Source organism: Prionailurus bengalensis, chromosome D4 (genome assembly GCF_016509475.1).
Source record: "Prionailurus bengalensis isolate Pbe53 chromosome D4, Fcat_Pben_1.1_paternal_pri, whole genome shotgun sequence".
Lineage (NCBI taxonomy): Eukaryota > Metazoa > Chordata > Mammalia > Carnivora > Felidae > Prionailurus > Prionailurus bengalensis.
The window spans coordinates 43,783,539-43,796,789 of NC_057359.1; the positions used below are offsets into that span (position 1 = coordinate 43,783,539).

At 36.8% G+C, this 13,251-nt stretch overlaps 1 protein-coding gene across 1 annotated transcript in view; it reads right to left on the reverse strand.

The window, feature by feature from the left end:
- The window catches only part of HAUS6 (HAUS augmin like complex subunit 6), a 38,837-nt gene that overhangs the window by 12,099 nt on the left and 13,487 nt on the right, over positions 1-13,251 (reverse strand). The window contains exons 7-12 of the mRNA XM_043566226.1: positions 12,871-12,919; positions 9,643-9,813; positions 7,381-7,574; positions 6,635-6,761; positions 6,059-6,161; positions 4,243-4,324 (exon numbers count right to left, since the gene is read on the reverse strand). Of these exons, the coding sequence (XP_043422161.1) occupies positions 4,243-4,324; positions 6,059-6,161; positions 6,635-6,761; positions 7,381-7,574; positions 9,643-9,813; positions 12,871-12,919 (726 nt within the window). The remainder of the gene's footprint in view (positions 1-4,242; positions 4,325-6,058; positions 6,162-6,634; positions 6,762-7,380; positions 7,575-9,642; positions 9,814-12,870; positions 12,920-13,251) is intronic.

Below are 13,251 nucleotides of genomic sequence, written 5' to 3' on the forward strand. Positions count from 1 at the left end.
ATTCAGGCAAAATCGTACTGCCCCATCTCTGAAATGCAATAAAGGAGAAACTGAAGAGGTTAAAGGTCTAGGTCTAAAAGTGCATCACAACACTAGAAATATCATGGAACCCTCCCTTCCAGAAACCACTGCAAAGAAAGGTAGTGTCCACAATTACAGTGAAGGTATCACCAATCAGTGGATTCTGGGTTTAAGTATAGTGAGGCCTCCATCAGTTCACTCTGATCAAAAACAACCATGAGATTTATGGAAAACATTACTTATATTTTGGTACCTGTGGGTGACAACCACATGTGAAGGGGCTAATAACTTACGCTAAAAACTACATTCTTTCCACGCTTTTTAATGGAATAGTTGTATTGTTCATATCCACATATGAATTTCCAATTAACTACTTTGATACTGACCTAAGATGCCACTACAAACAACAGCTGAACTTCACGTAAAAAAAGGGTATTATTAGGGGTGACTGGCTGGCTCAGTCTGTGGAGTGTGCAGCTCTTGCTCTCAGGGTTGTGAGTTCAAGACCCACGTGGGGTGTGGATATTACTTAGAAAAATAAAATAAAATCGTAAAAAACAGGGGGTATTATTTTCTTTAAGTACAGTCCACCTACATTACACATTACTAATGAAACATTTTATTTTAAAACACCTTTACAGTAAAGAATTCTAAGCAATAAGCTTATTTACAAATGACTCAACTCTTCACCTTTCTTCTGTTCTGCTATCAGGCAGTAATAATCATTCATATACTATTAAGCATTTATCCCTCACCACCAAAAGCCTCCCCTTACACTTCCCTTCAATATCCCAAACCTTCTATTACAATTAAGTATCCCAAAGGGCACCTGGGTGGCTCAGTCAGTTAAATGACCAACTTCAAGTCAGGTCACAATCTCACAGTTCATGGTTCAAGCCCCACATGGCGCTCTGTGTTGACAGCTCAGAGCCTAGAAACTCTTTCAGATTCTGTGTCTCCCTCTCTCTCTGCCCCTTCCCGACTCACACTCTCTCTCTAAAATAAATATAACAGTTTTTAAAAAAATTAAAGGAGCACCTGGGTGGCTCAATCAGTTAAGCATCTGACCTCGGCTCAGGTCATGAACTCGGGGTTCATGAGTTCGAGCCCTGCATCGGGCTCTGTGCTGACAGCTCAGAGCCTGGAGCCTGCTTCAGATTCTGTGTCTCCCTCTCTCTCTCTGCTTCGCCCCTGCTCATGCTCTGTCTGTCTCTCTCTCTCAAAAATAAACATTAAAAAAAAAAAAATTAAGTATCAAAGATGAGCTTGGGGAGCCCTGGTGGCTCAGCTGGTTGAGCATCCAGTTCTTGAGTTCAGCTCAGGTCACGACCTCCACGTTAGACTCCATGCTGAGTGTGGAGCATGCTTAAGATTCTCTCTCCCTCTGCCCCTTCTGCCCTGCTTACTCTCTCTAAAAAAAATAAAAATAAAATAAAGTTTAAAGAGATGAGCATGGAAGAGGATAAATTGGGAAATCAAAGTGTATTTAGGGGTTCCTGGGTGGCTCAGCTGGTTAAGCATCCAACTCCTGATCTCAGCTCAGGTCATGATCTCACAGTTTCGTGGGTTCAAGCCCCACATCAGGCTCTACACTGGGGATTCTCTCTCTCTGCCGTTCCACTGTTCGCGTGCTCTCTCTCTCTCAAAATAAACATTTTTTTGTTTAAGTGTATTTAATACAATCTCTTTTCCTATACTAAGTGATTTCCATCTAAACTAAATTCTTAGGAGGTAAGTGTCTGGCTCTTGTAGAATTCTGATAGTGTATCTTAGTACAAAATTCTACTTCAAGAAAGAATCTTGAGGGATGCATACGGGGTTCAATCGGTTGTGCATCCAACTCTTGCTTTTGGCTCAGGTCATGATCTCATGGCCATGGGATCAAGCCCCGCTGGAATATGTTTAGGATTCTCTCTCAGAGCACCTGGGTGGTTCAGCCAATTAAGCATCTGACTTCAGCTCAGGTCATGATCTCACAGCTCGTGGGTTCAAGCCCTACATTGACCTCTGCGCTGACAGCATAGAGCCTGCTTCAGATCCTCTGTCTCTCTCTCTCTCTCTCTCTCTCTCTCTCTCACTCTCTGCCTCTCCCCAGCTCGTGCACACATGCTCTCTCTCTCTCAAAAATAAAAATAAAACATTAAAAAAGAAAAAAGATTCCCACTCTCTCCTTCTGCCCCTCCACTGCTCATGAAGTGCACGTGCGCTCTCCAAAAAAAAAAGAATCTTGAAGTTCAATGAATTCAATGGAGTTCATAAATAAAATCCTATCTATGAATCAATCTACTAACTCCATCAATCTTTATTTAGCCCCTTAAGGTCCCAGCAAGTGACCTTAATCAAATATTTCATTTGCTCTCTCAAGGAAAGAGAAACTAAAAACATAATTGAGATTGGGAAGCATCAACTATTCCCCTCTAGCATGCTTGAAGAACAGTGATAAGGGAGTAAAATAGAGAAGCCCAATAACTTCACTATCTCTGCAGTGTCAAATCTCTACAATAGATTGCACTATTTTTCTTAAGGTACTCCAAGAATCAACATCATATCCAGATCTAAGAATAAAAAAATAAATCTTCCACAAGAAATCCTGACCTCCTGTGAATCAGGAAATTACTGCCAAGCAAACTGCCAATAGCTCTATTTCACATATAATCTGACTCTAGTTACGGTGTTTCAGTTTATTAACTTATTAAAAGTATACAGAATGAAGAAGACTTCAATTAACATATAAGTTTTGACTCTTGTTATGGTGTTTCAACTATTAACTTAGAGTATACAGAATGAAGAGAGCTTCAATTCATTTAAAATTTAGAATTTTCTTTTAGAATTATCCTAAGTAACTTGTTTCCATAACTGTGCCTCAATTATATGGGGAAACTGGACTGAAAGACCCCTATTTAGATCAAAGGGTAGTCAGAAAACAAAAAACTTTAATATAACAAACCAGTTGAGTATGTCTGTGTTTGATTGCCACTTAATAACACTTGGTGTCAATAAAGATTAAATATATTCCCCAGGTAGACTACATACATTTAGAAATTTTTGCTTATATAATTTGGCATCTGTTTTAAGAGCCAAAATGGGATAATAAAGAAAACAGGCAATAAAAAAAATTAAGAATACTCCTGAAGGATGTTCTAATAAACAAAAGTTTAGTTTTCTTCACATGTTAAATTTTGGGATTAGAGTGAATCAGAAGTCTTCCCTTTTTTGTTTTGTTTTGTTTTGTTTTGTTTTGAGAGACAGAAAGCAAGGGAGAGGGACAAAGGGAGAGAGAGAATCTTTTTTCTTTCTTTCTTTTTTTTTTTTTAATGTTTATTTGTTTTTGAGAGAGACAGAGACAGAGCACAAGAAGGGAAGGGCAGAGAGAGATAGAGGGAGACACAGAACCCAAAGCAGGCTCCAGGCTCTGAAGAGCTCAACACAGCGCTTGATTCATGAACCTTGAGATCATGACTTCAGCCAAAGTTGGACATTCAACCGACTGAGCTACCCAGGCTCTCCAGGAGAGAGAGAATCTTAAGCAGGTTCCATGCTCAGCAGGGAGCCCAACACAGGGCTCAATCCCACCACCCTAAGGATCATGACCTGAGCTGAAATCAAGATTGGATGCTCAACCGACTGAGCCACCCAGGTGCCCCTTCCTTTTTTTTTTTTAAAGCATGGAACTCTGTTTATCAAATGGCATATAAAACCCTCAATATATAATACACATAAAAAACTATTTGCTCAGGTTGAAGTGGAAAAAGGTTAGACCAGTGACAGGTTAAATTAGTTTCATCCACATCACCAGAGGGCGCTGCAGAACACAGTCTAAAAACTAGGAGACAAGATCATCTCAGAAGCCCTTAAACTCCTGGATTTGGATTTAGTCAACTGGTCACAAGTGGTTTCAAAGAAGCTCACAGACACAAAAAGGCAAAAATTCCCAAACTTGCACTAGATAATTTCCATACATGTTTTTCTTCAAAAATTAGATAATCCCCTATGAATCCCAACATTTAGATAAACAAAAGAAGGAAAAATAAAAATGCCTCTGTGTCAGAAATGTTTCAATCTTTCCTGAAAATATGGATCCACATGGAAAAATATTCTCTAGTTAAGAGAAGAAAATTATTGATGATCCCATAGCACAGAAGCTTGAAAATTAGGTGAAGAAGATGAAACTAAATTAATGAAGCGGGGAAAAAATCAATATGAAAATCAAATTTGTTCTACCTGTTGGTTAGATCATGTACAGTTGCCGGTATATCACTGGCTCTCCTGCAATCATTTTCTTGGTTATGTTGCTTAGGTATATCTAAAGGAACATAAAAATTAATTACTCTTGAATTATGTTTGTATATTCTAATATTCAGTGATCCCTTGAAATTCTAGAAAAACTTCTAAACAAAAGAAAACAGAAAATCACAATATGAATGCTAATAGGAAAAAAATCATTCAATTGTGAAAGTGTACAGATAGGACAGATACAGAATATCTAGTAATAAACTTTTTTTTTTTAATGTTTATTTATTTTGAGAGAGAGTGCAGTGAAATCGCACGAGTGAGCCCAATGCGAGGCTTGATCACTTCAGCCTGCATGAACTCAAATATGGCCTACATCTATTGCCTGCCCTAGCCTAGCTACATAATTCATACATTTTTTATGCATTTATTCCTCTTCTTATCTAATATTTACTGAACTCAATAATTTCTTGCACACAAGTACTGGGCAGTTGGGGAAACTGAATATAAAATGGATATTAGATATTGTAGAGAAATGAATTTTTTAGGTGTGATGGTGGCACAATAGTTGACGAAGCTGAATATGGGATACAACAGAATTATTATTAGCTTTTTAGATATGACATTACTATGGTAGTTACATAGGAAAAGTCTTCAAATTTTTATGGGAATGCATGCTGAAACACTTTCAGTGAAGTGTTACAATGTCTAGAACTTACTTGGTTTAGCAAAAATACAAATATATATATATATATGTATGTATATATATATATAGCAATATGGCAGATGTTGATTAAAACAGGTAGTATTTGGATAATTATTATACTATTTCATGTTAAACAGCTGTGGGCGTCTATACAAAACCTTGTAAACAAATGTTTATACCACCATTACTCATAATACTGAAATAGTCCAAACAACCCAAATATCCATCAATGGATGAATGGATGAATAAACAAAATATGGTTTAGTCATTCAACAGAATGTATTCATAAAAAGTAACGAAGTACTAATACATGCTACAACTTTGATAAACCCTGAAAACATTGTGCAAAGTGAAAAATTCTGCAAGTGAAAGAAGCCAGACACAAAAAGCCTCATATTGAGCACTGGGTGTTGTATTTAAGTGATGAATCACTGAATTATACTCCTGAAACCAATATTGCACTGTATATTAACTAACCAGAATTTAAATAAAAATTCGAAAAGAAAAAAAAAAACCTCCTATTATAGGACTCCTTTTATATGAAATATCTAGCATAGACAAATCCATAGCAATAAGAAGTACATTAGCGGTTGCCAGGGATCAGGAAAGGGGAAAATGGGGAATCACTGTTTAATGTGTACAGGATTTCCTTTTGAGATAATAAAAATATTCTGGAGCTAAAAAATGGTGATGGGGGGATGCCTGGGTGGCTCAGTCAGTTAGGCGTCTGACTTCGGCTCAGGTCATGATCTCGCAGTCAGGAGTTCGAGCCCGGCATCGGGCTCTGTGCTGACAGCTCAGAGCCTGGAGCCTGATTCAGATTCTGTGTCTCCCTCTCTCTCTGCCCCTCCTTCACATTCTCTCTCTCAAAAATAAATAAACACTAAATTAAAAAAAAAAAAAGTGGTGATGGTTGCACAACTCTGTGAATTTACTAAATGCCACTGACTTGGTACACTGCAATGACTGAAATAATATGTGCATTTCACCACAATAAAAAATAATTGGGGGGAAAAAAACAAGAATGTAAAGAAACTGCTATCATAGTGAAAAATAACTGATCAGAGGGAGGTTTAAGAGAGACAAAAACAAATAACCAACCTGGAAGTGAAGCAGGATACCGCAAAAGAATACTCCTAGCATACACTTCTTCCGAGGCAGGATCAAATGAAAGGGGAGACATTGGTGGTAAAAGATCCACAGCCTTAAAACACAGAAATCATCATTTTGAAATAAACACATTTACTCGTTACCATAGTAACAGTGCTAAATTAATCTATGAATGGATGATTTTCCCCCTAGCAAAGATGGAATTACCAAGCATGGCAATTATCTCATAACTATTTTTAAACAAAGGAGTACAATATTAGAGCAAGGGGACTACTCTGTCCTCCAACTGTGCCTCAAATGTAATACTACCTAACAGCAAGAGAAAAGTCTCATTTTCTTTTTAATATAGTCCTCTGAGTCTAAAAATATTAACTATAAATCAGAAGGCAACCTGATAAATACTTGAATATGTATTTAGAAAATTAGAGAAACCAAAACATTTAAACTGTAGGCTCAGATGCCAAGATGACAAACACGCAAAGCATTCCTAGATCACTTGTAACATGATAAATCAAAAGACTGCCTTACACTAAACTACTCTCCAAAAGGCAAGCCAACATTACTTACTGGAGTCGAACCTTTAACTAGACTGAAAGGAGACAGACCAAGAAATTCTTTCCACTTTTTATGCCATTCTCCTTGCCTTTCAGCAACAGAATGTTTTATAGTTGTGAGATCTTCTTTTACTTTACACCTATGATAAAAAAAAGAATTTCCTTCAAAACATGAATATATAAAACAAGTATTGAATAAAATTTAAGACAACAGTTTGTAGAGAAAGGGAAGAAAATATAACTGGAAGTTCAACCAATACAGCATGTATGAAATGAATAAACTCTCACAGTGAACATTCAGTTCCGAAAATACTTTTCCTTTTAAGACCAGAAAGCAATCATACATCAATTATTCCATTTATCCCTTTAAAATATTGTTTTTTCCTAGTTCTAAACTCAAGTCCAAACTCTACTCTTACTCTGTCCCTCCCAGCTCCTCCACTCAAATAACAACTTTTTCTGAGGCTTAGTTTATTAGTTTTATTATACAAAAGAAAAGCTTGAGAAAAGTTGAAATTATTTCATAAAGAATAATCCCTTAGGGCAAATAATTTATTCTAGAAAGAAAACAACATTAATTTTCCTTTCTACTTTATGTGTCTCCCCAGGAGTCGATGACAAGGTTTTTAAGTTCTAATAAAATGCTCACATTCGTTTGCCAAAGCTGAAGAGTTGTCAACTACACAAGTTGTGCTGAGAAATTATCAAAACCACCCTATTCCTCCCCCAGTGCCATAACAAAACATATTTCTGGGATACCTCATACGCTTCAGATCTGATAATCTTTCTCTCTGAAGTTTGGTCTCTTTTTCAAGGAATTGAAGGTCTATTGTCAGTCTTGCTGGGTCAGCCTGATAACGTTCGTATTTCACTACTTTCAAAACTTCATTTAATAACTGAATAACTGTTAACAGGTTCAATTTTCCAGCCTCATAAACATTTCCTATGTGCAACTAAGGATTCAGAGGGGGGGGAAAGTGGTTCGTAAGATTATGAACTGTTACATAAATATATTTATGTTTCTTATTATATAAAAAGCTTACCTTAAGAGTGAAAAAAGTCAAATGTCTACCCAAAACTGAAACCAAGTAAATAATTTTGGTCCAAAGAAAACTACTGTGAAAGAATTAACATGCAGTGCTATATTGTTGTATTATGCAAAAAAAGTTGCAAACTAGAATAAAAGAAATGCAAACAAACAGAAAGCAAAATGAAGACTGAGAAGAAAAAGCAGGTTTGGTGAAGGATCATAAATTCATGTTTTGTTTTGTTTTTAAAATTTTTTAAAATTTTTTGATGTTATTTATTTGAGAGAGAGAGAGACAGAAAAGCAGAGAGGGAGACACAGAATTCAAAGCAGTCTCCAGGCTCCAAACTGTCAGCACAGACCTGGACACAGGGCTCGAACCCAGAAACTGTGAGATCATGACCTGAGCTGAAGTCGGACCCTCAACCAACTGAGCCACCCAGGCACCCCCATAAATTCATGTTTTAACAGAAGTTGCAAATTGATGTCCCTTAATGGCTGAATCCAAACTTAGACATGTTTATTTGGCCTGCACAACTCCAGTATTTTAAAATCATTTGAATTAGCTGCCAATCAACTAAAAATCTTAAAATTTCACATAAATACTACTATTTTTCCAAAAAGAAATATATATGTTCCAAAGAGGAATATATATGCTCCAAAGAGCATATATTACCTACCTACTCCCTGTATACAGGAATCTGAACTTGCAGACTTTTATGTACTCTGAATTTGAAGTGCCTGGCATGTTACCTATTAAAGTGAAAGCTCTTCAGGGTCACAACAATGTTTCACCTTCCTATCCCCTATGTTATCATTAATATTTGACATATTAGATACTTAATAGAGTGTGAGTTTACTAAGAAAACAAATGTATGTAGCCAGATGGAAATGTTTCCTAAGCAAGTGGAAATAATTTCATGGAGTTTGGGTTGAAGGCAAGAAAGTTGAAATACCAGTTTGGGAATATTATTGTACAGGATACTGATGAAAACATAGAATTGAGTAAGAAAAAACAGATGAATATAATGTGGGGAAAAGCAGGCATTAATGGAACCATGGAAAACACTTTCATTTGAAAGTCAGAGAAAAAGGAAGTGGTAGAAAACTGAGAACAGCAGTATGAAAAAACACAAGAACAAAGGCACTGAGGTCACAAAAGCTAATGGAAGCAAAATTTTACAATACTTAGCATCAAGATGAAAGAGAAACCAGATAGAGACTTTTTTTTAAAAAAGGTTTTTATTATTTTCAAGTAACCTCTACACCCAACATGGGGCTCAAACTCACAACCCTGAAATCAAGAGTTGCATGCTCTACCGACTGAGCCAGCCAGGCACCCCAAAAGACATTTTAAAAAGAAATTCAGCAATTAGGAGATCATTAATGCTCCCCTTTGAGAATTTATAAAGAACTAGTACCAAGGGTGTCTGGATGGCTCAGTCGGTTAAGCACCCAAATTCAGCTCAGGTCATGATCTCACAGTTCATGGGTTAGAGCCCCGCATCGGGCTCTGGAATCACAGCCTGCTTAGTATACTGTGTCTCCCTCTCTCCCTTTCTGCCCCTTCCCTGCTTGTGCTCTCTCAAAAATAAATTAATAAACTTTAAAGAACTATACCAGATCGTCTTCCTACTAAGTAACCTCCTTCTCCTCTCTACACTGTATGATGTAGCACCATAAAAGAAATGAACAAATTAATAAAAGCTTGTGTGTGTGTGTGTGTGTATACACACACACCAACAGCCCTTTATGAAAGTTTTACTAAATATATTCACAAAAATAAATTCTGAAGACAAAAAAATTTTAAGAAAAATATATAATATTTATTATGTATTTGCTATATATAATACATACTATATATTAAATACATATATTTTAGTGTGTGTGTGTGTGTATATATATATATATATATATATATGTAAAATATACATATGTAAAATAATTTCATGAAGAGAGTTCTTCCAAAAACTTCTTTTATATCAAATGCTTACCTGACCCATTTGTTTCTCAATTTTGTCAAGTAAGAGCCTTGGAATATCGATAGCGACATTAGTTCCATCTAAAGTATACTGGTTAACAAGACTAAGGACTGCATTAACAACTTCTCTTTCTTTTTCCAAAAACGTGAGTGTTTCATTCACTGAGGCCCACAATGACCGCACCTTTGAAAACAGAGAGAAGGTCTATACATAATCTGTACATACATCAAAGTAATGCAAAACACAAATATATACTCACTCCCAGGAATAAAGTATTCCTGGAATGATTTCTGGTGAGAAAATTAACCATCTAAAAGCACTAAAATTAATTAATTAATTAATTAACCATCTAAAAGCACTGATACTACTTCCAAAGGGGCTTTAAAACTGAAGAATTTCTCAGAAGATTTTAGCCAACCATGATTTTCAAAAAAATCTAAAAAATCGCATGGTACCAAGATGCAATTAGCATTTCCTGTGTTTTGATATGCCACCAATCTAACAGAAACTTTTCAGGGAGAAATAATAAAGATTTTCAGGAGGGAAAAAAAAAAATACTACACATCAATTTTAAGAGTTATTCAAGTTTCAAAAGGTAAAAATGTGAAAAACCATGTTCCTTTATTATTTTTTTAATGTTTATTTACTTTCAAGAGAAAGAGACAGAGGTGTGAGCGGGGGAGGGGCAGAGAGAGGGGGAGACAGAATTCAAAGCAGGCTCCAGGCTCTAAGCTGTCACACAAAGCCTGACTCGGGGGCTCGACCCTACAGACCACAAGGTCATGACCTGGGCTGAAGTCGAACACTTAACAGACTGAGCCAGCCAGGCACCCCCAAAAAACCAGTCTCCTTTAAAAGCTAAGAATCTTAGGTGACTCAGTTGGTTGAGGCTCCAACACATGATTTTGGCTCAGGTCATGATCTCACAATTTATGGGACTGAGCTCATGAACCGTGCACTGACAGCATGGGGCCTGCTTGGGATTCTTTCTCTCCCTCTCTCTGTCCCTCCCCTGCTCATGTGTGCCTGCACCTGTGTGCTCTCTCTCAAAAAAAAAAAAAAAAAAGCAAAGAATCTTAGGCATATATTAACATGTCTATGTTCATTAAAATTCATATATGTTTATAGATGATAGCTACACTTGTTTATTTCAGAGAGAAAGCAAGCGCACACACACTACAGCAGGGGACAGAGGGAGAGGGAGGAAGGTAGGGAGAGAGGGGGAGAGAGGAAGAGGGAGAGAGAGAGAACAAGAGAGAGAGAGAATCTTAAGCAGTTTCCACACTTAGCACAGAGCCCTATGTGGAGCTCAATCCCATGACTCTGGGATCATGACCTGAGCCAAGACCAAGAGTCAGACGCTCAAATAATTGAGCCACCCAGGCGTCCCAGTAGCTATACTTATGGTGAACACAGCATAACACAGTTGTCCAATCACTATGCTATACACCTGAGACTACTCTAACATTATGTGTCAACTATACTTCAATTGAAATAACAAAAAAAAATTTTTTAAGAATGTTCATAACATTTCTATTTGTAAAAATCAAAAATTGCAATTAACCCAAAAGTTTACCTAGAGTAAAAAAAAAAAAAAAAGTATGTTGTGCTATACTCATAAAATAGAATACTACATAGTATTGGGAATGAACATACTATGACCTACATACATAACAGCATGGATAAAACAGCATGAGTCAAAGAAGACAAATACAAAAAAATATATTCTATATGCTCCCTTTTATACAGAGTTCAAAAAAGGCAAATAAATCTTTAAGAAGGGAGGAAAGTATTTAGTTTTGGGGGGAGGAAATGGTTGTGAATGAAAAGGGGCTTGAGGCTTCTGGAGTAATGTTCTGTTAAACTATATGCTAGTTACATGGGTGTATCACTCTGTGAAATTTTTTCAAGATATACACTTAAGATTTTTGCACTTTTTTGTTTGTATATAATGCCTCAAAAGAATTTATAAAAGTGGGAGGTAGGTAGGGAAATAGAATAATTATACCCATGTTTGTGTTTGTCTTCCCATGGTCTAGAGGTCTCACAGGATGACATTTCTTTGGTGAACAAAGATCCAGGATCTGATTATCAAATTTACTTTTATCTTGTCAATGGCTAAAAACTGACTGGACTTGGGCAAAGTGAACATTAAACAAACTCAGGAGAGATCAATGGGAAAACTTTAACATGTTTCACCTCAACCTATTAAATTTACTATCAAAGATATAATGTTCAGTAATAGGAATATTCATATTCACTAAGTTGGAAGATCCACAAAAGAGTGACTTTGCCTCTTTCCTTCACTACTGTAGGTATAATATGTAGAAGAATGCCTGGCACATGGCAGTGATCAATAAAAATTCAATGAATTGGGGGGCGCCTGGGTGGCTCAGTCAGCTAAGTGTCCAATTCCTGATTCCAGCTCAGGTCATGATCCTCACAGTTCATGAGATTGAACCCCATGTCGGGCTCTGCACTGATGGCACTGAGCCTGCTTAGGATTCTCTCTCCTTCTCCCTCTGCCCCTCCACCACTCATGTTCCTTCTTCCTCTCTCTCGCTCTCTCTCTTTCTCCCTCTCTCAAGTAAATAAACATTAAAAAAAAAAAAAATTCACTGAATGGATGAATAATTATTTCCTGAGGAGGGCACTCACCTTTTCCAGTGACAAAATGCCTGGAAAGCCAAATTAACACCCAAAGCAGCCTGGTGATCATAAAAGCAGAACAAGGAGCTGGACAGAGATTTCATCTACACACAAAGACCTAAGAAAACACTCCAATCTCACATCAAAGCCAACCTCTGAAAACCTCGTATCATTTATGTCTATCTAGCAGACTCCTCCGTACTGCCAAGCCAGCCTCAATGTGACTTCTCATTTTTCTTCCATACTTACCATCTCCCTTCAGATAACATATTTGATTTAGATAAATTAATACTACTGATTAAGTTACAATCAATCAGGCTCAACTTTTCTTGCTGACATGAAAGATTTTAAATTAACAATATTTAACACTGCCTTTGTATATAGTCTTACAAATTATAAGCTAATTTTTCAATTATATTCATGCTTTTTAGAAGCATCCTGTTGACACTGTAATATATCACTTATGAGTTTTAAAAAATAGTAACAGTCTTACAAAAAGAAATGATAAAGACAAAATAAAGAGTCCAAATGAGTAAAGATCACATACGAAAAAGTAAGAGATTAAATCTGTCCCTTAAAAAGTTGCCTCACCTTTTGGATTTTCTCTTGTATATTACTTTGGTCATCATAGGGTTCCATTCTGGTTAAAAATTAAATTATTTCATTAGCCATTCTTTAAAAATCACATGGTAATTTACCACCCAAAAAGCAAACAGATCTACAAACCCACTCACTAAAAACCATTCTAATTAAAAACAAAAATCAGGCACCAGGTGGCTCAGTCAGTTAAGCATCTAACTTCAGCTCAGGTTATGACCTCACAGCTCGTGAGGTTGGGCTCTGTGCTGACAGTGTAAAGCCTGCTTGGAATTCTCTTTCTCCCTCTCTCTATCTCTGCCCCTCTCCTACCTGTGTATGCACGCGCATGCTCTCTCGCTCTCTCTCTCTCTCTCTCTCTCTCTCTCTCAAATA